Raw genomic sequence first — 27,737 nt, 5'->3', positions numbered from 1 at the left:
GGAGTGTGACTGTTTGAGGTTGTGGACAGGTGTATTTTATACTGATAACAAGTTCAAACAGGTGCCATTAATACTGGTAACGAGTGGAGGACAGAGGAGCCTCTTAAAGAAGAAGTTACAGGTCTGTGAGAGCCAGAAATCTTGCTTGTTTGTAGGTGACCAAATACTTATTTTCCACCATAATTTGCAAATAAATTCATTAAAAAACCCTACAATGTGATCTTCTCAATTTGTCTGTCATAGTTGACGTGTACCTATGATGAAAATTACAGGCCTCTCTCATCTTTTTAAGTGGGAGAACTTGCACAATTGGTGGTTGACTAAATACTTTTTTTCCCCACTGTAATTGAATGTATTAAAAACAATATGTTTCTTGCCCATGATGTACAGTTGAAGTCGGAAGTTTACATACACCTTAGCCAAACACATTTAAACTCAGTTTTTCACAATTCCTGACATTTAATCATAGTAAAAAATCCCTGTCTTAGGTCAGTTAGGATCACCACTTCATTTTAAGAATGTGAAATGACAGAATAATAGTAGAGAGAATTATTTATTTCAGCTTTTATTTCTTTCATCACATTCCCAGTGGGTCAGAAGTTTACATACACTCAATTAGTATTTGGTAGCATTGCCTTTAAATTGTTTAACATGGGTCAAACGTTTCGGGTAGCCTTCCACAAGCTTCCCACAATAAGTTGAAGGAATTTTGGCCCATTCCTCCTGACAGAGCTGGTGTAACTGAGTCAGGTTTGTAGGCCTCCTTGCTCGCACATGCTTTTTCAGTTCTGCCCACAAATTTTCTATAGGATTGAGGTCAGGACTTTGTGATGGCCACTCCAATACCTTGACTTTGTGTCCTTAAGCCATTTTGCCACAACTTTGGAAGTATGCTTGGGGTCATTGTCCATTTGGAAGACCCATTTGCGACAAAGCTTTAACTTCCTGACTGTTGTCTTGAGATGTTGCTTCAATATATCCACATCATTTTCCTTCCTCATGATGCCATCTATTTTGTGAAGTGCACCAGTCCCTTTTGCAGCAAAGCACCCACAAAGCATGATGCTGCCACCCCTGTGCTTCATGGTTGGGATGGTGTTCTTCGGCTTGCAAGCCACCCCCTTTTTCCTCCAAACATAACGATGGTCATTATGGCCAAACAGTTCCATTTTTGTTTCATCAGACCAGAGGACATTTCTCCAAAAAGTACGATCTTTGTCCCCATGTGCAGTTGCAAACCGTAGTCTGTCTTTTTTATGGTGGTTTTGGAGCAGTGGCTTCTTTCTTGCTGAGCGGCTTTTCAGGTTATGTCGATATAGGACTCGTTTTACTGTGGATATAGATACTTTTGTACCTGTTTCCTCCAGCATCTTTACAAGGTCCTTTGCTGTTGTTCTGGGATTGATTTGCACTTTTCGCACCAAAGTACGTTCATCTCTAGAAGACAGAACGCGTCTCCTTCCTGAGCGGTATAACGTCTGCGTGGTCCCATGGCGTTTATACTAGCATACTATTGTTTGTACAGATGAACGTGGTACCATCAGGTGTTTGGAAATTGCTCCCAAGGATGAACCAGACTTGTGGAGGTCTACATTTTTTATTCTGAGGTCTTGGCTGATTTCTTTAGATTTTACCATGATGTCAAGCAAAGAGGCACTGAGTTTCAAGGTAGGCCTTGAAATACATCCACAGGTACACCTCCAATTGACTCAAATGATGTCAATTAGCCTATCAGAAGCTTCTAATGCCATGACATCATTTTCAGGAATTTTCCAAGCTGTTTAAAGGCACAGTCAACTTAGTGTATGTAAACTTCTGACCCACTGGAATTGTGATACAGTGAATTATAAGTAAAATAATCTGTCTGTAAACAATTGTTGGAAAAATTACTTGTGTCATGCACAAAATAGATGTCCTAACCGACTTGCCAAAACTATAGTTTATTAACAAGAAATTTGTGGAGTGGTTGAAAAACGAGTTTTAATGTCTCCATCCTAAGTGTATGTAAACTTCCGACTTCAACTGTATTTATCAGAGTTATTGACCTAACAATAAGCCAGATTCTAGTAATTTACATGGGCTGAATCTTGAAGGAGTAGCAGCGGTACAATCGATCGGAAATGGACAGCTCATGGTGCTGAAAGTAGGTAAAAAAATAAGAGGTAGGCCTATCTATTTGACAGATGAAATTGTCGGTCAATTCCTCCATGCACTCTTTTATATAGCCTACCTCCGTGTCAGTGAAGGGCTGTTCAGTTAAAACCAAGACTCAAATTGAGGGGGTATGTGAGGGTATGCCATATGCCTACCTTTTATTAAAGAAAATTGCAAAAAGTACAGGTCTACCCCTTGTTAGGTTAAGATTTTAAAGAAAATAAAACAGATCTGAATATATAAGTGATCTATAACAGAGCTTTGGTCCGCAATGGTTTATGCTAGAAACAAGCTGTAAAATACCCGGGAAAGACTTGACTCCGATTCATATGGGGATATCATTGTTTCGTTTCTTTGACATTCAGAGGTTGACTTTGCTTGGGAAGTATTCTAATTCTGTCACTATCAATTGATTAAGCTATTCACTTTCTGTACAATAGAAGATGTTTAAACCCAGACAGCTTTTAGGGAAACACTTGTGACCTTCTCTCGTTGGGTTAAGCCACGGAAGAACAGTAGCCAGCAGTTAAATCTTAAATATGTCTGCGTTGGTAGGCCTACTCTGTCTAGGGTGGAATGGTAGGCCTAACTTTTGAAAGTACCATGCTCAGATTCCTAATGAAGTCTCAGATTTAATTATTTGCAAACAGGGACAGTTTTGTTGCAAACAAGACACACTGATAAGATGAACACATAGGCTTATCTCTCTGTCCATTCTTAGCCTCTGATTTCGGTAATTTGTGTGGTATAACAAAAACATTCTGCACATATGTAAAATTACAAAGAATAGCATGAAATGTTTATAAAAGGCACATTTTTTCTCAGACCTGCAAACACGATGATAGATTCATGCAATGCTTTTACTATAATGGAGAACTTTCCACCCCTACTCTTGTCCATGGTTGTCTGCGAATCCATAACCTTCTGGCCCGCATTCCTGTGCGCTATCAAAATTCCTGTGTTGCCATGTAATGCTGACAGGACAAAGAACAATTTCTAGAACTGCTTTTCTAAGGTTCTGGTCTGTCCAAGAACTGAGGGTAAACGGTAGTCATGTTGTCTACTATCCACTCTGTTTTCATTATTATTTTGGGTAGACTGTAGGGGAGGGTCACTTGTTATTTTTTTCAATCGTTCAGGGAGAGGTTAAATATATTTTTCTGAATGGAGGACCATCCATTTTCATTTCAGAGAGGTCCGATTTTGATGTAACCCTTATTATAAATAAAGTCCAGTCCCTTATGCATAAGGTTAGTAGTGTGTTTAGGGTTAGGTTTAAAATCAGATTTTAAGAATAGACATTTCGAAATAGGCGGGGTTTAGCCATAATAATGATCACTTTGTGGCTGTGTTAACTAGTGATGATTATAGTAAAAGATTGCCATTACGAGAGCAATAATTTTGGTGTAAGAGGAGAAATCCATGTGGGAATGCATTGCATTTGTGAGAGCGCAGTAACTTCTGAGTCTTGTAGTAAGTATACCTGCAAAACAAAACAACAATCTTTGCTCTCAAATTAATATTTAGCATGCGACAATGATGTTCCGCTCGCTCAAAGTCAACTCAAATTTAATTTGCACGCCCTGCTGCCCTCGACCACATTCTGCGCTCTCGACTCTCGCGGCACTCATCCTCTGCTCGCGGGACACATCCTCTGCACTCTCGAATCAGTGTTTGCTTGCTCAATGTTTCATCTTGCTCATCAGCGCCATCTCGCACGCAATGGACTTTAGAGGCTAATTTGACACCATAAGAGAGGCCCCTGTAAATTTGGGTTTGCTTTGTTCCCGCTCTGTCCCCACTGTTTCTTTCAGTGGGTGCTTGCCGTCAGCCTGTCAACACACACAAACTAACTGCTTTAATCCATGCTGAGCCCAAGCACAGGAACCTATCTGATCAATTACATGGGAAATATGCCACATAGTGATTATGGGGCACACTGTTTTATCTTCCTCTACATCCTATTGGGTGTCATTTAATTGGGATCTCTTCCCCCCTTCTCTCATTTCCTCCCTTTTTTTTTCTCTCCCTCCCATTGTTCTCTCTTCCTCTTTTAGGCCTTATTGCGATCTACCCGTTAGTCAGACTTAGGTTGCGTCCCAAATGGCACCCTATTCACTATATAGTACACTACTTTTGACTATGGTCCATAAGGCTCTGGTCAAAAGTAGTGCACTATGTTGGGAATATGGTTCCATTTGGGATGCAGTTTTAGATTACTAGACTTGCTATTGTAAAACCATAGAGTTCCTGTGTTAATAATGAGCATTGTCATGGTAAAGTCCAGGTTAAGCACGCATTCAAAATGCCACAAATCCATCTATTTTATTCATCTATTCATGCACAGTAATTATGCTGTCAGGTCGAAGGGAATGCCGTAGCTCTATTTCAGTGCAAAGCTCTTTCTAAAGTCACTTGATTAGAAGAGAAACCTCCAGAAATACACTAAATGGCCAAAATTATGTGGACACCTTATCGTCAAACATCTCATTCCAAAATCATTGTCATTAATGTGGAGTTGGTCCCCCCTTTGCTGCTATAACAGCCTCCACTCTTCTGGGAAGGCTTTCCACTAGATGTTGGAACATTGCTGCGGGGACTTGTTTCCATTCAGCCACAAGAACATTAGTGAGGTCAAGCACTGATGTTGGGCGAATAGGCGGCGTTCCAATTCACCCAAAGGTGTTCGATGGAGTTAAGGTCAGGGCTCTGTGCAGGCCAGTCAAGTTTTTGGCAACGATCTCAACAAACTATTTCTTTATGGACCACTTTGTGCACGGAGGCATTGTCATGCTGAAACAGGAAAGGGCCTTCCCCAAACTGTTGCCACAAAGTTGGAAGCACAGAATCGTTTAGAATGTCATTGTATGCTGTAGTGTTAAGATTACCCTTCACTGGAACTAAGGGGCCTAGCCCGAACCATGAAAAACAGCCCCAGACCATTATTCCTCCTCCACCAAACTTTACAGTTGGTACTATGCATTCGGGCAGGTAGCGTTCTCCTGGTATTCGCCAAACCCAGGTTTGTCCGTCGGACTGCCAGATGGTGAAGCGTGATTCATCACTCCAGAGAAAGCGTTTCCGTTTCCAATGCTCCAGAGTGCAATGGTGGCGAGCTTTACACCACTCCAGCCGACGCTTGGCATTGCGCACAGTGATTTTCAGCTTGTGTGCGGCTGCTCGGCCATGGAAACCCATTTCATGAAGCTCCTGACGAACAGTTCTTGTGCTGACGTTGCTTCCAGAGGCAGTTTGGAACTCGGTAGTGAGTGTTGCAACCGAGGACTGACGATTTTTACATACACGCTACGCGCTTCAGCACTCGCCGGTCCCGTTTTTGAGCTTGTGTGGCCTACTATTTCGCGGCTGAGCCGTTGTTGTTCCTAGACATTTCCACCTCAGAATAACAGCACATACAGTTGACCGGGGCAGCTCTAGCAGGGTAGAAATTTGACGAACTGACTTGTTGGAAAGGTGGCATCCAATGACGGTGTCACGTTGAAAGTCACAAGAACTCTTCAGTACAGGCCATTCTACTGCCAATGTTTGTCTATGGAGATTGCATGGCGGTGTGCTCAATTGAATACACTTGTCAGCAACGGGTGTGGCTGAAATAGCCGATTACACTAATTTGAAGGGGTGTCTATATACTTTGGCCATGTCATAGGATGCTACCTTTCCAACAAGTCAGTTCGTCAATAGTCATCACTAGCACATTAGAGGCTGCTGCTGTCTATTGAAATCACTGGCCACTTTGAGAAATGGAAAACGAGTCACTAATTATAATAATAATGAATAATACAGAGGGTAGTGCGTACTACCAGGTGGAGTCAGAGGAAGGCCCTCAAAATTGTCAGACTCCAGCCACCCTAGTCATAGACTGTTCTCTCTGCTACCGCACGGCAAGCGGTACCGGAGCGCCAAGTCTAGGTCCAAAAGGCTTCTCAACAGCTTCTACCCCCAAGCCATAAGACTCCTGAACAGCTAATCATGGCTACTCTGACTATTTGCACCCCCACCCCATCTTTTTACGCTGCTGCTACTCTGTTAATTATTTATGCATAGTCACTTTAACTCTACCCACATGTACATATTACCTCAACTACCTCAACTAGCTTGTGCCCCCGCACATTGACTCTGCACCGGTACCCCCTGTAAATAGCCTCCATACTGTTATTTTATTTTACTTCTGCTCTTTTTTTCTCAACACTTTTTTGTTGTTGTTTTTTTATTTTACTTTTTTATTAAGAAATAAATGCATTGTTGGTTAAGGGCTGTAAGTAAGCATTTCACGGTAATGTCTACACCTGTTGTATTCGACGCATGTGGCAAATACAATTTGATTTGATTTGATTTGATATCTTGCATTACTCATCTCATATGTATATACTATATTCTATAATATGCTACTGTATCTTAGTCCATGCCGTTCTGTCATTGCTTGTTCATATATGTATATATTCTGAAATTCCATTCCTTACTTAGATTTGTGTGTATTGGGTATATGTTGTGAAATTGTTAGATATTACTTGTTAGATATTACTGCACTGTCGGAGCTAGAAGCACAAGCATTTCACTACACCCGCAATAACATCTGTAAATACGTGTATGTGACAAATCAAATTTGATTTGATTAGTTTATATAGAGAAAAAGAAAGCTCTGAGAATGTACCCATCAATCATCCTCAATGTGTCTTGCTGTACGGTATGTCTGTCAGTGCAGTCTCTGAGTGGTGTGGACCTGAGCCAGTGTTGGCGAGTAGCTCTATTTCACGCTCAATAAGAAGACATATGTGCCATGATGGAGTAGAAGCCTCAGGGTCTTTAGTCTCACAGCTGCCAGCGTTATTACAGAGGGTAGAGAGAGAGCCATTTACGCCACGGCCAATCACGACAGAGATGGGCAACAGGATATTATAGTTCTAACAGGAAGTAAACGGAGGGAGTGGATTACAGACTTCCCTCTGAAAGCATTCACCTTTGACCTTAATAATATAGACAGTAAATCAATTTTTCAGTTGACTGGGCGATGAGGAATCAACGTCTGGAAAATGGGTCAAACGGTATGTTGTTGTCTACAAGTGAAAGCTGTGCAAGTGAAAGCTTGTTGTATTGTCAGCATAGCACAGATATCCTTTAATGGATGCTAAAGGACAATTCTGCATTAATTAGGTGGCGGTGACAGATTTGCCCCTGTGTTTTTTATACAGGAATGCAAAAATAGCACACAGTCCATTTGGCCTACCTTGAGCAGCCTGTTAACCACACAAACATTCTCTTCTTAGCCAATTTCAGCTGCCAAGCGTGCCACTTTACGTTCTCTGTAAAGTTGAGTTCATCCAGAGAAGGACATAACAACTCAATTTTTGTCACATTGCATGGGATATCATTAGGCCCTATAAAATCTGCGGAGAACGTGGACAGAATCACGGAATACAGAATTCAATAATATTCCAAATTGTATTGAACTTAGTAGAACATTAATTAATTTGCCCAACATTATCATGACATTAACAAAATACAGCAGTGATTCGTATTCTCCTTCAACTTAGTAGAACATTCATTAATTTGTCCAACCTTTATCATAAGACATTAATAAAATACAGCAGTGATTCGTATTCTCCTTCAACTTTCTGAAAAGGCAACAGCACAGGAAGAATCCTGTCTGTGTGTGCACGTTTGTCTACCACTTTGTGTAGCCATTAGCATTGATGCTAATGTAATGACAACCGTCTTCCGGTAGATAGAAAGGCTTTCCCAAAAACCTTCTCAGTTAAATGTTAACTACAAAGCAGCCTATGCCTACCTGCCAGAATGATCATGATTATTTGCATCAATCCAGTGGCAATTTGTTTTGCAAACTTTGCAATCACATGAGCGCTACAGAAACATTGCTAACCAAACAACGATCCCTGGCTGGTGCGCACTTCAATTAAAGGGTAACTACATCCAAAAATCTAAATGTAAAAAATGTTGTTGAATCTTTTGATTTTGAGAGCGAAAACCTGAAAAAAAATGGGGAAAACGGGAACCTGGATAAACAGAATTTGGGGAAAAACTAAAGAAAAAAATATAATGTCAGCTCATGTATTTATTGGAGTGCTTCTGACAAACTGTATATTTGAATATTCAACCTCCTCAACGTCTCAGTCAGTCAGAAACATCTACTTAAAGCATATTCTTTTTGTTGAGCAGTATATCTGTCAAATGACACTAACAATCAAAACAAGTGTTTCAAAAGCGTCACAGTGTGCAAAGAGCAAGACAAACGAGCTGATGGCTGAGACAGGAAACGGAGGGCCGAGTACGTCCCATTCACATCGACGGGGCTGTAGTGGAGAGGGTCAAAAGCTTCAAGTTCCTCGGTGCCCATATCACTAAGGATCTATCATGGTACAAACACTAACACAGTCGTGAAGAGGGCCTCTTCCCCCTCAGGAAGCTGAAAAGATTTGGCATGGGCCTTCAGATCCTCAAAAAGAAGTTATACAGCTGCACGATTGAAAGCATTTTGACTGTTTGCATCACCGCTTAGTATTGCAACTGCTTGGCATCCGACTGCAAGGCGCTACAGAGGGTAGTGCGGACGGCCCAGTACATCACTGGGGCCGAGCTCCCTGCCATCCAGGACCTCTATACCAGGTGGTGTCTGAGGAAGGCCCTAAATATTGTCAATGATTCCAGCCACCCCATAGAACATTAGAGATAGCAAACAGATCCTTTCAGGAAACAAACCTTTTGCTTACTGGTTCCTCCAATGTTAGCGGTTTTATACTATAGCATGGTTTTACTGTATATAATCAAGTAAGTTGTTATTTTGACAGCAAGGTTGTTATTTCCACTGTTTGCCTGCGTGTGTGTGTGCAGGTTTTTGTGCACACTCTGTCCTGCAGCAATGTTTGAGAGTGTGTGATGTGATTTCAGGGCCTGACTGAAGGACAGGCGGCCCCATGGGAGACCGCCAAGAAGGATGAGAACCGCAACAAGAACCGATACGGCAACATCATCGCTTGTGAGTACTGAAGTGACACAGATACTGAGCTAGACAAGCGTGTTTGGTGTATTTGCTCAAGCCTTTTCTGAGCTCAGGAGTCTCATGTTCTCATGGTAGACTTTTGGTCGACCTGAGTGCCAGCGTTTGACATCAGGTCCTGCTCACCAGACCGGAGGGTATGGGTGTTGAGGGCACCTCATAGGCACCAAAACCACACTCAGCAAAGTTGGCTACCTCACCCTCACCATTTATTGACACCATTGTCTCTCCCTCCCACCACGCACGCTACCTTGGCCTCATCCTGGACTCCACCCTATCCTTTGACCACCACATCCGACAGACTGTCAAATCTTCATTCTTCCACCTCCGCAATATTGCCAAAGTCAAGTCCTCCTTCTCCCATTCTGCCACTGAAACCTTCATCCACGCATTCATCACCTCACGTCTGGACAACTGCAACTAACTACTTTCCGGCATCAACGCAAGCTCCCTCTATAAGCTCCCAACGACTCCTCACCCACACAAATCCTGGCATCATATCATCCCGTCCTCCGTGAACTCCACTGACTCCTTGCCTCCCAACGCATTAACTACAATATCCTCCTTCTGACCTACAAAGCCCTTCTCCACCTTCACCCTTACCTCTCCAACCTTCTTCTCCCCTACCAACCCTCACGCTCACTCCGTTCCACAACAGCACCTTGCCATTCCCAAGTCCAAGCTCCAGAGCTTCGGCGACAGGGCCTTCTCCAGGGTTACTCCAAGGCTCTGGAACTCCCTCCTACCAGCCATCCGTGAATCTGAGTCCATCACCATCATTCAGTCCCTCCTAAAGCCCCACCTCTTCACCTTGGCCAACCCCTAAGCCCCCTACTTTCTCCCACACACACACAAAGACACGCACAACACCTGCTCGCTCACTCATACACTGACATATCACACTCTTTTCCCTTCTTTAAAATAACTTTATTTGTATTGTGCTTTTCAATACAAATAACAAATAACAAACTGCTTCAACATAATAAAAAAAGATAGCTAATTAAAATCATACATTGAAATCATACATTAAAATTGTCTTTATACTGTAAGTGTATCTTCAGCAGGCACATACTGTAAAAAAGAGGCACTGATTCTGCAACCCTGATGTCCTCTGGCAGACTATTCTAAAGTCTAGTAGCAAATGACCAGTCTCCTTTCATCTAGACTTTGGAATAGTCAACAGTGCCCTGCCAGAGGATCTTAGGCTGCTCTTAGGGAGATAACATATCTAAGATATAGGATGGGGCTAAACCAAGCCTAGCCTTAAACGTGATTTAATCTATTCTAAAAGTGACTGGTAGCCAGTGCAGAGAAGCTAAAATAGGTGTGAAATGGTTACATTTCCTGCTGCCTGTTAAAAGCCAAACTGTAGACGATGGAGTGATTACTGACAGACAGGTATACAAAGAGTTACAGTAATCAAGGTGTGAGGAAATAAAAGCATGTATACGTTTCTCCAGATCAGTGACTGAGATAAAATACTTTACTTTAACTTTATTTCTTAGATGATAAAAGCAGGACTGGACAATTTTTTTTACATGCAGCTCAAGGTTTAGGTCAGGGTCAAGGTTTCTGGATGTAGGCTTTACATTTGTGGACAAATGACCAAGGTTATCTACAATCTGTTAGCAAAGATCAGGGGATGCAATCATGTCACTGTTAGGGGTGGGGGCACCAACAACACGCTCAATTGTCTCAAACTGAATTTCCGAGTTGTGGGAGTCCTCAGAGATCAGGGTAGAGAAGTAATCAGATCCTTCATTATCTCATAGAATTCTTGAAGTTTGCCTTCCATTTACGTTCAGGCTTTCTAAATTCACTTTTTAAAGCACGACTGTGGTAATTTAACCAGGTTGAGACACTGACAGACAATCTATTAATGGTTTTAATTGGTGCCACTGAGTCTAAAGTAGCCTGACATATGTCATTGAAATTATTCACCAAATCATTGGTGTGAAGACAAATAACAGGATCAGTGGTAGGGGATAGAAAAGCATTTGAAAATGTACTAACAGGTGTGGACAGACACATTTTTAGGAGGAGGAGAAAGCATTTTAAAAACAATGAAGATGGTCAGAGATGCACATCAACAGTTTCCAAGTTATCAATATTCAGACCATAGAACAGCACAAGATCAAGAGGATGGCCTTTGTTGTGTGTAGGCCCTGTGGCATGTAGCACAGAGTTAATGGACTCTAACAGGTTAAGAAACTCCCCTGCTAGTGCATTGCTTGGGCAACACACATAGATCTCCAAGAATAATAACCCTGGCGTAACCAAAGAAAGCAGGTCAGAGAATTCTGCAATGAACAAACCATTAGGTTTAGGAGGGCTGTACACTAAAATATACAAGATGGGTTGTTTCTTGTTCAAGCAATAGATAAGCAAAATGCGACACGACACAGGGCTACATATAAACTATGAATGACGGCTATCCCACCACCACTGTAGAAAAGAAAGGCTGGAGGGGTAGTTTCATTTAGAGAACTAAAATCCTCAGGTTTAAGCCAAGTCTCAGTTAGCATGAAAATATCAATGCCGTTGTAAATAATACAATCATTGCATATGAACAACTTATTATTTAGAGATCTTACTTTCAATGCACCGATCTTGACATGGATAGCTGCTGGATTTACAGAGGTATTCAGGGGAGTTAGAAGGAAAATAAATTAGGTTACTTACAGTAGCCCTTTCCTGCAGTCAAATAACCAAATCGCCCTCTAGTGGCCTCATGGGTGGAACGTTATTAATATTTTTAATAAATGTTTCTATGTCAAATGGTTTTGTTATATTTCAGTCTTCTGTGATGTATATAAAGTGTAATATTGGGATGCAAACTCAAACTTGAATACATTTCAACTCTATATCTGACATGGTACAGGTGTCTTTTCTTAAGCCCTTAACCATGTGTGTGAGGTGTATACTTTTGTTTTAAAAGTAGATTTGTATAAGACTACCAAGAAACACTGTGTCTGACCCTGTTTTAGCCCACTGCAGCAAAATGTTAACCGTATTACAGGACATAATAGGCTTTCCATGTCCTCTGTTACTAATTATGACAGGGAGGACTGAAGCACTACCAGACCCAGGCCATCAATCTCTAAATTCAGTTCGCAATGTTGCTGGAAATAATCCTGGAACCCCTGTGGTTAGGGTGAATCCCATCTCCCTTAAAAAGTGCTGGTTGCTCCCACAGCAAATCAAAATTGTCACAAAAGGAGACATTCTTGTCATTGCAAAGTTTCTTCAGGTACGCGTTCATTGCAACAAGGAAGCTGAAATGTGCTGCACCCCTTTGAAAGCACAGGAGGGGGCCAGAGATAATTATTATATTCCCTGTGCTATCAAAAATAATGTTGTAGTCCTCCCTCAGTTCCTCAGATCGCCTAAAGTGGAGGTCGTTAAAACCTATGTGAGTGACTAAAGTGTTTAATATTAAAGTAGTTGGCCAGAACTGTGGGCAGGAGGGAGTCTCGGACACGGGTTTCCAGGTTACAGTGGACCTTGGTCGGTCCACAGACCATTGAGCTGCCCACAATGAAGATGGTCGTGATGGAATGTGATTGGGAAGGAAGAGGGGGAGCCGGATTGGACTGCCTCGGGCAGGGGGGATGGAGGCTTCGAGCCAGGCTAGCCTGACTCTCCGCACCAGCAGCAGCGGAATGGCGTCGGAGGCCCCGGAGGCCCGGGAAGGTGGAGGATCGCCGAGACACTGTTGTCTTGAGTCAACGACCTGCTAAACAGTGTTAGCCTTGGGGGAATGGGGCCACTGGTCCGCCTCCAGTGGGTGAAATATGTTAGATAGCTAAATCAGATCATCCAGGATAGATGGAGGCCAGCCAGACTGCCTCCCTCCCGGTCTCCTACGCCTGGTCAATGTCCAGTCACCCAAGGGCAGCGGAGTTGAGCTTATCATCTGTTCGGTGGATTGGAACAGATCAACGCTACCTGACTCATCAGCACCTTGGCTGTAGGAGGCACTCAAGACAAATGCAATGTGTCTGGGTTGCCGCCAGGTCCTGCTTTTGCCACAGCTGAGATAGCAACCGAATAATCTCTTCCCAAAACTGCTTGATGGTGATGCATTTAGGCCAGACAAACCCATGTCCATTGATCAGTTCCACCTTTTCTTCCTCCTCTTGTGTGGAGATCATGTCGCACCTATCGCATTTGTGTACTGTCATGGATAGAAGCACCTGAGGGCTGGCACTGCTAGCCTGCTCGATTAGCATGATGACTAGCAGCTAACTATTATCCAAGCTTTTTATTTTTTATTATTTTTATTATTGTTAATCCATCCATCCAGCCCCCCACTTTGGAGGACACATATCAGCCCATCCCACCTATCACCATAGACCATCCTCGTTTGGTTCCCTTGTGCCATACATTTTTCAATTGTGCTGTGATGTTTTACATACATTTTGAACCTTTCTAATCGCATAGTATCCACAGATTGTGAGCAAAGGATGAAAACCTTTCTTACAAATATTATTATTTTATTTATTGCTGACTATGGCTTTCCAAATTGCCCAACACTAATATTTGTAATATTTTTTATTTTATTTTTTTACCATTTCTGAACCTGTGAACAGAAACAAGCTACACAGGGGCAATACCAGAATAAATGATCTAGTGATTCTGTCTCTAGTGATTAGCTAAGCTATTTTTTTATAATTTTTTTATTAACCCATGCACCACCCCTCTTCGGAGGACAAATATATTTATTTGTTTTCTGCTACATATACAGTTGAAGTTGGAAGTTTACATACACCTTAGCCAAATACATTTAAACTCAGTTTTTCACAATTCCTGACATTTAATCCTATTAAATATTCCCTGTCTTAGGTCAGTTAGGTTCACCACTTTATTTTAAGAATGTGAAATGTCAGAATAATACTAGAAATAATGATTTATTTCAGCTTTTATTTCTTTCATTACATTCCCAGTGGGTCAGAAGTTTACATATACTCAATTAGCATTTGGTAGCATTGCCTTTAAATTGTTTAACTTGGGTCAAACGTTTCGGGAAGCCTTCCACAAGTTTCACACAATAAGTTGGGTGAATTTTGGCCCATTCCTCCTGACAGAACTGGTGTAACTGAGTCAGGTTTGTAGGCCTTCTAGCTCGCACACTCTTTATCAGTTCTGCCCACACATTTTCTATAGGCTTGAGGTCAGGGCTTTGTGATGGCCACCCCTTGACTTTGTTGTCCTTAAGCCATTTTGCCACATTTTAGTCATTTAGCAGACGCTCTTATCCAGAGCGACTTACAGTTAGTGAGTGCATAAATGCTTTTTCTCCATAATTGTCCCCCGTGGGAATCAAACCCACAACCCTGGCGTTGCAAGCGCCATGCTCTACCAACTGAGCTACACGGGACAATGCCACAACTTTGGAAGTATGCTTGGGGTCATTGTCCATTTGGAAGACCCATTTGCGACCAAGCTTTAACTTCCTGACTGATGTCTTGAGATGTTGCTTCAATATATCCACATAATTTTCCTTCCTCATGATGCCATCTATTTTGTGAAGTGCACCAGTCCCTCCTGCAGCAAAGCACCCCCACAGCATGCTGCTGCCACCCCCCGTGCTTCACGGTTGGGATGGTGTTCTTCGGCTTGAAAAAATCCCCCTTTTTCCTCCAAACATAACGATGGTCATTATGGCCAAACAGTTCTATGTTTGTTTCATCAGACCAGAGGACATTTCTCCAAAAAGTATGATCTTTGTCCCCATGTGCAGTTGCAAACCGTAGTCTGTCTTTTTTTATGACGGTTTTGAGCAGTGGCTTCTTCCATGCAGAGCGGCATTTCAGGTTATGTCGATATAGGACTTGTTTTACTGTGAATATAGATACTTTTGTACCTGTTTCCTCCAGCATCTTCACAAGGTCCTTTACTGTTGTTCTGGGATTGATTTGCACTTTTCGCACCAAAGTACGTTAATCTCTAGGACACAGAACGTGTCTCCTTCCTGAGCGGTATGACGTCTGCGTGGTCCCATGGTGTTTATACTTGTGTACTATTGTTTGTACAGATGAACGTGGTACCTTCAGGCGTTTGGAAATTGCTCCCAACGATGAACCAGACTTGTGGAGGTCTACAATTCTATTTCTGAGGTCTTGACTGATTTATTTAGATTTTCCCATGATATCAAGCAAAGAGGCACTGAGTTTGATGGTAGGCCTTGAAATACATCCACAGGTACACCTCCAATTGACTGAAATTATGTCAATTAGCCCATCAGAAGCTTCTAAAGCCATGACATCATTTTCTGGAATTTTCCAAGCTGTTTAAAGGCACAGTCAACTTAGTGTATGTAAACTTCTGACCCACTGGAATTGTGATACAGTGAATTATAAGTGAAATAATCTGTCTGTAAACAATTGTTGGAAAAATTACTTGTATCATGCACAAAGTAGATGCCCTAACCGACTTGCCAAAACTATAGTTTGTTAATAAGAAATTTGTGGAGTGGTTGAAAAACGTAAGTGTATGTACATTTTAATTAAATTGTTTACATTTTAGTAGACGCTCTTATCCAGAGCGACTTACAGTTAGTGAGTGCATATATTATTATACATATATTTATTTTTTTTCATTCTCGAATCGAACCCACAACCCTGGCGTTGCAAACGCCATGCTCTACCAACTGAGCTACATCCCTGCCGGACATTCCCTCCCCTACCCTGAACCAATTGTGCGCCGCCCCATGGGTCTCCCGGTCATGGCCGGCTACGACAGAGCCTGGATTCGAACCACTGTGCCACTCAGGAAACTTCCGACTTCAACTGTATTTACATTTTACATATACATTTTACATACACATAGCTAAGCTTTTTAGCGGGATCCCGGGACACAAAATTGCGGTAAAAAGTAAACACATCACGGAATCCATAGCTAGACATGATACAGTTGACAGCTTGTAGATCTGGTTCCAGGAAACACCGCAGGGAGAGGAAATGGCGACTGTGCTTGAATCTGAAAGTGCGGCAAGTGAAATGTGTGGAAAATAGTGAAATCAAAGAACGGGAAAAAAAGAGCAAAAGTTGTAGTAGAAGACAAGGACCGGTCCAATAATTCATTTCTTATTGGACTGCCATTTTTGGAAAAGGAAATTAATTTGGGAAATCCATTTGTAATATCGAGGACTGTTAAGAAAGCAGTGGGAAAGGTGGATTCAATCAAGGTGACTAGAAGCGGCCTTGTTTTGGTTAATTGTGTTGATGAAGAGCAGAAGACGTGTGCACTGGATCTGGCAAAATTGTCCACGTCAGAAGTAACAGGTATTGATCTTCGGAGCAGGGAGCCAGCCAAATAAGTTATACAGGGCATTCGGAAAGTATTCAGACCCGTTGACTTTTTTCACATATTGTTACCTTACAGCCTTACTCTAAAATGGATTAAATTGTTTTTTCCCCTCATCAATCTACACACAATACTCTATAATGACAAAGCAAAAACTGGCTTTTAGACATTTTTGCAAATTTATTAAACTTAAAAAACGGAACTATCACATTTACATCAGTATTCAGACCCTCTACTCAGTACTTTGTTGAAGCATCTTTGGCAGCGATTACAGCCTCGAGTCTTCTTGGGTATGACGCTAAAGGCTTGGCACACCGGTATTTGGGGAGTTTCTCCCATTCCTCTCTGCACATCCTCTCAAGCTCTGTCAGGTTGGATGGGGAGCGTCACTGCACAGCTATTTTCAGGTATCTCCAGAGATGTTAGATCGGGTTCAAGTCCGGGCTCTGGCTGGGCCACGCAAGGATATTCAGAGACTTGTCCCGAAGCCACTCCTGCGTTGTCTTGGTTGTGTGCTTAGGGTCGTTGTCCTGTTGGAAGGTGAACCTTCACCCCAGTCTGTGGTCCTGAGCGCTCTGGAGCAGGTTTTCATCACGGATCTCTCTGTACTTTGCTGTAACAAGATGTTGAAAAGGGGAAGGTGTCTGAATACTTTCCAAATGCACTGTAGCTGAAGTCTTGTTGGATATAGATGACGATAACCTTAGTCAGAAAATCCCAGGAGTGGTCAGTGCACGTCGCCTGACCCGTATGGTAAATGGAAGTAAGGAGAAAAGCCTGTCGATATTATTGTTGTTTGAGGAGACTCTACCTGAATATGTGAAGCTTGGATATGTGAGGTATGCGCTTAGAGCATTTGTGTCCAATCCATTACAGTGTGGGAATTGTAAAGTATATGGTCACGTGTCAAATGTTTGCAGACGGGAGAGGTATAGTATTGAAGAATCTGTCAATGGAAAATGTTGCAACTGTGGTGGGGATCATACTCCGGACTTCCTTGAGTGCCCTGTTAGGGTGAAGGAGGTCAAGGTGTCAAGGATCAGGGCTGTGCAGCAGATTTCCTATGTGGAGGCGGTGAAGAGAGTCGAAGGGGCAAGAGGCAACAGTGTTGAAGATATGGCAGTGGGTGCAATGCAACCCGTTGCTAGTGTTTTAAGTCAATCGAGTTATCTGGATGCACTCACTGTGAAGAAAGTGGATTTTGTGGCATTTATAACCACAGTGATTAATTGTACAGCACACGTGTCTAAACAGCTGGACATCATTATATCTGCAGCCGAGAAGTTTTTGGGGCTCCAAGACTTCACGGCAGAAGCACTGCAAGGACTATTGTCGATAGGACAGGTAGAATTTTTTTGTTCATTTTATTTTGTAAACTAGATTTCTATTGTCTTTGTCTACTGATATTTTATTCATTTTTACCCACATAATTTCCTTTTTTGGGATCCTTATTATTCACCCGCACAGTATGTGGCGGAATGCACATCAAATTGTTGCGAACGCCATTATACCATAGAAGAAGAATCCGTAGCTATAAAACTTCAACTTTGATTTAGATATATTTCTTAAATACGTGTGAAATAAAATTTACAAACCCACTTAGCTGTGCACGCCGATGAAGTCTTTAAGCCCTTCCCCCTTCCCTTTGTTTCATGTTTTTGTTTCTTCCTGCTGTTAGTTTGTCGTTGTCTTGTTTGATGTCTGTTTTTTATTTAGTTTCTACAATTGTAGAGCGACTTAGGATAATTGAAAAGCGCTATAGAAGTCCCATGTATTATTATTATTATTATTATTAAACATTCTCTACTTCTTTGCAAACAAAAGGTCTTGCAGATAATACTGGCTTATTCTCTTTGAAATGATTTAATATTTTCTCATAAGAGAACCACATTTTCAACCCTTTGACAAGATGTTTTAATTATGCCGCAGTCTTTGAAAACAGTGCTGTCTACAGGGCTGTCTACACTATTATGTCATGTTGTTAGAGAACCCAAGGCCCCTAATGCGATACAAGAGTAGCATATTGCCCCAATGACATTAATACTTTTTTATTAAGGGTTTAGATGTCACTGGCGAGACACTTCCTACAAGTGAAGGCTTTTAAATGAAAACTTGCTCTAAAATGAAATAGCCTGTCATATGCTGATAGCCAACAGGAATTACGATACATTTTCTATTAGTAAAAGCGTTTTAATTACATGAGCTTGTAATGGAAACTGTCCATCTTACTGCATGCTCGTACAAATGCTACATTTCTCATGACATTTTTTTTTTTACCACTGAGAAAGAATGGTAGGTATCTTCATTTCACATTATAAGTCTGCCAAGAGCGATCCACAGTTAATTGTTCGACCCAAAATATGCTTTTTGGAAAATGTCACTCTGCAAACTTGAACAGTCACTCTGTGTAAGAGATTGTCATCTGCTCTGGAAAATTCAGAATGTCTTCTATTTCCCCTCCTCACCTCTTATTTTGAGACATTAAAAAGGATAATTTGAGTAGAAGTGTCGATGGAAAGATGCTTTTCCTCCAACCCTTGCCAACCAAGCCTCTACTCAAACATCCACACAGTGTCTAACTAAATGTTAATCAATACTAAAGCTCACCCTCCCAGCAACTCACACTGCCCAATTACCTATGACAATTTATGGAATGGCAAGAAAAACAGCGAGCACTTTCGATTATAAGCAGCTGTCCCATTCCATTTCTTCTGTGCCTTTTCCCCCCACACTGTGTAAACATAAAGCCTCCCATATGGTCATTTATAATTCAGCAGACTCGGCTACCAAAATAAACAGTGTTATTGGCAAACATTTACATATCAGAGAGATTGGAGGAATTGGTGGCAAACCTGTAAAGCAGAACTGCCTACAGGAACCTCTCAAAACATTATTTTCATTTTATTTTCCTCTTGTCCAGAATAGTCCCTTTCTTTAGCATTACAGTTGTTTTAAGGAGGAAAAGTTATTAAGTTACGAAAATGTTGCTTATTTATTGGGAAAAAAGCACATTTGATACATCCCTAGGGGAATTTCACAGATGCTTGTTGACTGAATGGTTTATATTTAATTGCAATGGAGTGCTTTGGTTGCTATTGATAGTAGGCGTTTTCAAAGTGGACCGCAGCTCCCATGTTGCAGTTGGGTCAATGTGAGGGACACTTTGAAATTATGGTGAAGGAAACTTACTTCACAGAGTCAGACAGACCGTTTTCATCATATACAATAGGCATGTAACTCTGGCTTAATGATTATTGATTTCGCAAATAAATAGCAAGGTGTTTGACATACTGTATATGTTGTACAAGAAACCAGAGAGGGAGCAAAGATATTTAGCTGTCAAAAAGTAAAAGGGTATTGAGTGAAGATCATTTGATATTCCTTGTCTTTGCAATTATATCCTCTCTCCAGGAAAAGCAATCGAGAGGGCTTTACCTGATGCAATCTTCTTCAGACATGAACCAACACCGCACTATTTCCCAATGACTGGGTCAACAACACAACCTCCACTGAGGTATATGAGTGTAGAACGCTTTATTACACAAACTGTCACTCACTAGAGTGTGTTTTGAATCGTGTGCAACACCGTCAGAAGGTGCCTTGTGAAGAAGTGCTCCCTGAATAATAAGTATCCCAGTTTTTAATTTCCATTAAAATGAACACAGAGGTAACCACCACTCTGACGGCTCGCCGATAGTCGATTCCCTTCAAGTTGGGCTGCATGTGTGTGTGCACGCAGGCTCTTTGCAAGTCGCTCATATCTTAACTGGCATTCATTCCCGGCACGTAACATTGAAGGATCTTCAGAGATTCCCTTGAAGTCGATGCCGTAGAAATCCTCTGATGTATTGACCAAAGACTGATGATTAGCATTCCCTTGACTCACTTCCCCAATGTTTACTGGGTGCTTTTTTGCACCTGGCATCAATGTGAAGAAACAAGCAACTTTCAGGAAGCATTGATAAAATATCCACAACATACAGTAAATAGGCCCCAATGAGTGAGGTTATTAAACGCTGGTTATTAACAACTTGATGATGTAACTGGGGTATAATTAAGAGTTATTATGATTAATAGCTTGTAATTTATGGTTAAGAGCTACAATGTGTGATTGACAACTACTGACTTATTACAGAAAATAGTTTGTATTTATTTAAAGGAACCCACTGATCCTTAGACTGTCTAGCTTACACAAGAGTCTGATATAACCTCCTACAGTATATTTTAACAGTACATTTCAATATTCCCTGTTGGGCAAAGACCTCCCTTCTCCCCTCCTTGCTAATACACTTCCTCCGCTGTAATCCACTCCCGATCTGGATGACACTTGACCAAACATGGGCTTCTCGTTGAACAGGGTTAAAGTAAACACTTAGCGTTGTTGATGAAACCCTCAGCATCTCTCAGGTACACCTCGAGGCAGAGTCTAATCTCTGAGCTGTGGAACAGGATTAAACCGGATCAGTCAACTACCAGCATGCTTTGCGGGACAATCAGCAGGAAACAGCATTCTGCCTGTTTGACAGTGGAACCTCCAGGAGGGCTGACTTTAACAGGCTATTAAAGTCCATAATGCGTTCAGCCACATTGACAGTTTAGTGGCAATGTATAAACTCTCTGGGGAGAACATAGGCTTTAGTGATTAATGGAACTGTGACATACCACGTGTTACCCGGAGAAGCCTGGTCCCCTCGATCAGCAATTCAAATTTCCACACTGCTGTGTTTTTAAATGTACCAACGTTTTCACTGTAATCCTTTCTACATGATGTAGACCAGGCATGGACAACTGGCGGCCCAAGGCCTTGGATCAATTTGGTTGTGCATCAGCAGTTTTTTTATTGTTAAGTCAGTCACTCAATTAGCCCATATCAGCAAAATTTTTATAGATTGGTAAATTAGTCTAGCGGCCAGCTATCTAAACTTGTAATAGGCCTAAACATGGTCAGATTACCGACCGGGGGTCCCCCATTGATTTTGTTAATCACTCTCACTCAGATTTTATAGTAAACTCCACTCTATGGCAAAATATGTAGATTTGTAGGAAATTAGCTGTAAAACTGCTAATTTTCCTCCCTGCCCCATGGCAAAATGTGTAGAATTGCAGCAAACATGCTTTAATAGGGCAACATTTTCTCTATGCCCCATGGCAAATTGTGTAGCATTGCTCAATATTAATTATTCCCTGATGTAGACTGTGAAACTGAGATTATGATATTCTGTAGGTCTCAGAGACAGAATTCTATAGACAGTAGACAAAGACTATAGAAATCTAGTTTACAAAACAAACCCCTGTAGCTCAGTTGGTAGAGCATGGCGCTTGCAACGCCAGGGTTGTGGGTTCGTTTCCCACGGGGGGCCAGTATGAAAATGTATGCACTCACTAACTGTAAGTCGCTCTGGATAAGGGCGTCTGCTAAAATGTACTCAAGTTCATATGAACCAAGCTGCTCCCCAGAAGTCCAAAGTAAACAAGCCCCTGCACCAAACTTTTACAAAAAAAGGAAGACAGAGCAGCAAAAGAGAATCGATAGTTCAGCCGAGGAGTCGGTAGCATGAATCAGTAATGAGTTCAGGACCCCTCTGTATGAGGACTGGGCTAATGATGCCTTTATTGGGGGTGTGCTTGAGGCATATGGTGCTCAAGGCATATGAGTGTTATAGCCTGGAGGCTTGCACAGGGAAGCCTTGTGTGAGCGAGGTACTCTGTGGCGCCAAGAACATCCAGCCTTCTTTTTACCCTTCACACAACCCCCTGCCAGCCCTCATCCAGGAGCCTGGCTCAGGTGTGTCAGGGCTGGAATGAAAGACCCAGTAATCCTGCTCAGTAATCCTGATGGAGGAGATGATTCATATTTTACCACAGGTTGAGGCCTGTGCCAGCCAGGGTCACACTTTATTTGGATAGTCCGGATTTTCCATCTGTAAATGCTCTTACAGATGGTCCCTATCAACAAACTATATATTGATAAGCAACTGCTTGCTAAGGTTACGGTTAGGTTTCGAATAAGAGTAAGGGTTAAGGCTAGGGTTAGGGTTAGGGATAGTTTGTTTAAATGTTATTTATTGTCTGTAGATAGTCTGTAGAGCATCTACAGATTAGGGTTGAATATTGTCCCGGTATTTTGCAAATATTACATCCCGAGAATAAATCACTTTTCTCCAGGGTAACCCAATATTTCCCGCCAAAACCGGAAGTGTCATTCTAAAGCATATAAAGCATAAAAATATGTCTGGATTTGATTGGAGCTTTGACTGCCATGACAATTCAAGCCTGATGCTACCTGAGCCTGATGAGCCATACATTAAAGCCCAAATGATTGTGTCGTTACCCAATACAGCATATATAATATACTGTATGTCATACCGCACATGACGCATGACATAAAAACATAAAAGCCCATAGATGTAACTATGCTCTCTTGGGTAAATAAATGAAAAGCTCCAGTAGGCTAATCTTTTTGAGTGTGGACTGTATTACTGTACTTTATCGTATTATACTATATTATATGATTGGAACTACGCACCTCATTCAAACCAGGAAGCTGGGAGAGAACATGGGATGCTGGTGCAGGACATGTGTCCTACAAAGTGACAATTATAGGCTAGCAAATGTGATTTTAATTTTGAAATATATAATAGGGCTTATTACATATTTTTATAATTAGTAGGCTGATGCATATATAGGCTACCTTTCATAATTTCCCCCTAATTCTGTGCGACATGCGCATTAGCCTACTTCCTCTTTCTCTCTCTATTGTTGCTTCATTTCTTCCTTGTTTTTAACAGTTAGCCATTACAATGATCTTCATCATTGTAACGGCATGCTTGAATAATATAGTAATTGAATAAGATGTAGACGGCTTTCATGCCTCTTCACGAAGATTGAGTGGTTATGGGTGATAGTCTGAATAAAAAACTGCTGTACTCTACCGCCATCGCACACGCTCTCTCTTTATTCAAACTCCCAGTGAGTTCAATTGGGCTGCTGTTTTTAACATTCAGCAAACAAGAGTTTGCATCCCTCTTCGAAAAGTTTATTAGTATAAGAAATGGAAAATAATAATAATTCCAACAAGCTATTCTAGTCTAGATTTTCCTGGGACTCCAAGAGCTAAGGAGCAATTTTTTTAAGGAGAGGCCAGCGGAGCGCAGGTGCATATTGCGCAAGAGACAGAGACTATAAATTTAAAAGCTTATGCATAACCCATCATTCATTAGCTAAATATACAGTGCCTTCAGAAAGTATTCACACCCCTATACTCTTTCCACGTTATTGTGTTACAGCATGATTTTCAAATTATTTCAATTGAGATGTTTTGTGCCTTGCCTACACACAATACCCCATAATGTCAAAGTGGAATTATGTTTTTAGACATTTTTACAAATTAATAAAAAATGAAAAGCTGAAATGTCTTGAGTCAATAAAATATTCAACCCCTTTATTATGGCAAGCCTAAATAAGTTCAGCAGTAAAACATAGCTTAACAAGTCACATAATAAGTTGAATGGATGCACTCTGTGTGCAATAACAATGTTTAACATGATTTTTGAATGACTACCTCATATCTGTACCCCACACATACAATTATCTGTAAGGTCCCTCAGTCGAGCAGTGAATTTCAAACACAGATGCAACTACAAAGACCAGGGAGGTTTTCAAATGCCTCGCAAAGAAGGGCACCTATTGGTAGATTGGTTAAACAAAAAAGCAGACATTGAATATGCCTTTGAGCTGGTGAAGTAATTAAATACACTTTGGATGGTGTATCAATACACCCAGTCACTACAAAGATGCAGGTGTCCTTCCTAACTCAGTTGCAGGAGAGGAAGGAAGGTGTGATGTTAAAATAGTTAGAGTTTAATGGCTGTGTTAGGAGAAAACTGAGGATGCATCAACAACATTGTAGTTACTCCACAATACTAACTTAATTGACAGAGTGAAAAGAAGGAAGCTTGTACATGAATCCTGTTTTCAACAAGGCACTAAAGTATTGCTGGGTAAAAATGTGGCAAAGCAATTCACTTTTTGTCCTGAATACAAAGTGTTATGTTTGGGGAATATCCAATACAACACATTACTGAGTATCACTCTCCATATTTTCAATCATATTGGTGGCTGCATCATGTTATTGGTGTGATTGTCATCGTTAAGGACTGAGGAGTTTTTCAAGATAAAAAAGAAACGGAATGGAGCTAAGCACAGGCAAAATCCTAGAGGAAAACCTTGTTTAGTCTGCTTTCCACCAGACACTGGGAGATGAATTAACCTAAAACACAAGGCCAAATCTACACTGGAGTTACTTACCAAGAAGAGAGTGAATGTTCCTGAGTAGCCGAGTTACAGTTTTAACTTAAATCTGCTTGAAAATGATCAATTAGCAATGATCAACAACCAATTTGACAAAGCTTGAATAATTTTTTTAAGAATAATGGGCAAACATTGTACAATCCAGGTGTGCAAAGCTCTTAGAGACTTACATTTATGTAATTTAGCAGATGCTCTTATCCAGAGCAACTTACAGTTAGTGAGTACATACATTTTTCATACTGGCACCTCATTGGAATCGAAACCACAACCCTGGCGTTGCAAGCACCATGCTCTACCAACTGCAAGAGCCATGCTCTACCAACTGAGCTACATGGGACTTACCCAGAATAACTCACAGCTGTAATCGCAGCCAAAGGTAATTCTAACATGTATTGACTCAGGGGTGTGCATACTTATGTAAATGAGATATTTCTGTATTTAATTTTCAATAAATGTGCCAACATTTCTAAAAATCTATCTTGAACAGGATTATCTATTTTGGATGAAATTTGAATGGAATTGATGTAGAGTGAAAGATTGCTCGCATATGAACTGATTTAAAGCAAAGATTTTCAAGTGATAGGCTGTTATTTAAAAAATGCAGCTGCAATAAAAAAAGAAATAATCTTTACAATGAAAAAATATGGTGACCCCTGAAAGCCAGATGGAGACGTGCATTCAGTCCTTATATGACTGTAGAATAGACAACGCTGCAGCAAATGTAGGCCTACCTGTCACAAGATTACTGTGATGAGATGATACACGCATTGTGAACTGGCTCCCCACCCTGAGCGTTGATGATTGATCATGCAGATAGCAGAGAGAAGGCCATAGAGAAGCCATATTTAGACATCACATATCATTTAACAGTTCCATTTCATGTCATACTGTTGTCATAAATAATGTATTATTTACCGGTTTCTCATAGTTATTTATCCCTGGAAAAGTGAGTGGGTTTGGGCGGTAAATCTTGGTAACCCGTTTCCGGGATTCAACCTTACTACAGATGGACTATCCAAATAAAGTGTTACCCTGGCCAGCCCCAGGCCCATTCCCAGTCCCATCACCCGCCCCAGCCAGCATCCACACCGGAGCCTCCAGTCCCTGCCCAATTATACGCACCACTCTGGGCACGGATCGAGGAGAGGCCTCCCTGTAGCGGGCTTTTGTTGTGATAGCTGACACAGTCTTGTTTAGTTACCTCTGTCTCTCTGCATGCCATGCTCTCTGTGGAAGGGAGGAGGGCAGGATGCATGCAGATGGTCTCCTGGCATAAGGGGGTTATGTGAGAGGAGTGGTAGGAAGGGAAAAGAGGAGAGTCACTCGGCCGACCAATGGAATGTTGGTTTTTAACCATCGTTGCCCAGTAAAGAGAGATCAGAAAGAAGATAACCCCGGATTATAGACCGATATCTATGTTAAGCGCAGATATGAATCTGTCCTCGTCAATATATACCTTGCTGGCTGGCTGGCTTCTGGGCCTTTCAACCAGGAGCATCAAATCAGTCATGAGACATGCTGCGGTGCCAGAACATTTGCATTTCACACAGATCAAAGTGAGACGAGAGCAGTGTGTTACTCATCCTCCCATCGTCATCAGGTCCTTTCCTCCTCCTCAAACAGGCCCTACCGCCACCGCCATCACCATCACTCCCTTCATTGCCAAGACGAGGCCCTGTGAAGTCACGCTCAATATTTCACATGTCGAAATTACAGTAATGGGTCATGTGTTTGTGGAGAGAGAGGTAGATTTTGCGGTTGAAGTAAATAATTCAGTCATGCAGTGAGATTAGTCATGTTCTCTGTGTAAGGACCTAGTGGCGCTTTTGGCAGTTTCAAGATGGAAATCGTTTCTCTGAAGAGGAGGAAGAAACATGTCTTTGTAATCAGTCCCATGGGTATAATAGACTACACAGAGTGACTGATGCTTCTACGGTGCTACAAATTGTTTTTTTGCCATTAAAATACTGCAAATCAGTCTCTATCACTAGAGTGTGTTTTTTCATATACAGTGGCTTGCGAAAGTATTCACCCCCCTTGGCATTTTTCCTATTTTTTTGCCTTACAACCTTGAATTAAAATGGATTTTTTGGGGGTTTTGTATCAATTGATTTACACAATTTTTTTTTGTGTGAAAGTGAATACTTTGTAGAGCCACCTTTTGCAGCAATTACAGCTGCAAGTCTCTTGAGGTATGTCTCTATAAGCTTGGCACATCTAGCCACTGGGTTTTTTGTCCATTCTTCCACTGCTCCAGCTCCTTCAAGTTCAATGGGTTCTGCTGGTGTACAGCAATCTTTAAGTCATACCACAGATACTCAATTGGATTGAGGCCTGGGCTTTGACTAGGCCATTCCAAGACATTTAAATGTTTCCACTTACACCACTCGAGTGTTGCTTTAGCAGTATGCTTAGGGTCATTGTCCTGCTGGAAGGTGAACCTCCGTCCCAGTCTCAAATCTCTGAAAGACTGAAACAGGTTTCCCTCGGGAATTTCCCTGTATTTAGTGCCATCTATCATTCCTTCAATTCTGACCAGTTTCCCAGTCCCTGCCGATGAAAAACATCCCCATAGCATGATACTGCCACCACCATGCTTCACTGTGGGCATGGTGTTCTCGGGGTGATGAGAGGTGTTGGGTTTGCGCCAGACATAGTGTTTTCCTTGATGGCCAAAAAGCTAAATTTTAGTCTCATCTGACCAGAGTCCCTTCTTCCATATGTTTGGGGAGTCTCCAACATGCCTTTTGGCGAACACCAAACGTGTTTGCTGATTTCTTTCTTTAAGCAATGGCTTTTTTCTGGCCACTCTTCCGTAAAGCCCAGCTCTATAGAGTGTACGGCTTAAAGTGGTCCTCTGACAGATACTCCAATCTCCGCTGTGGAGCTTTGCAGCTCCTTCAGGGTTATCTTTGGTCTCTTTGTTGCCTCT

At 41.6% G+C, this 27,737-nt stretch overlaps 1 protein-coding gene across 1 annotated transcript in view; it reads left to right on the top strand.

Annotated features, from left to right (window-relative positions):
• The window catches only part of LOC311133416 (receptor-type tyrosine-protein phosphatase T-like), a gene marked incomplete at both ends in the record, with an annotated part of 396,537 nt that overhangs the window by 339,493 nt on the left and 29,307 nt on the right, over positions 1-27,737 (top strand). The window contains one exon of the mRNA XM_084166909.1: positions 9,079-9,166. Within this exon, the coding sequence (XP_084023035.1) occupies positions 9,079-9,166 (88 nt within the window). The remainder of the gene's footprint in view (positions 1-9,078; positions 9,167-27,737) is intronic.

Source organism: Coregonus lavaretus (assembly GCF_964263955.1).
Source record: "Coregonus lavaretus genome assembly, chromosome: 8".
Taxonomy (NCBI): domain Eukaryota; kingdom Metazoa; phylum Chordata; class Actinopteri; order Salmoniformes; family Salmonidae; genus Coregonus; species Coregonus lavaretus.
The sequence above is the reverse complement of the archived record's forward strand: the minus strand, read 5'-3'. Positions and strand labels throughout refer to the sequence as shown.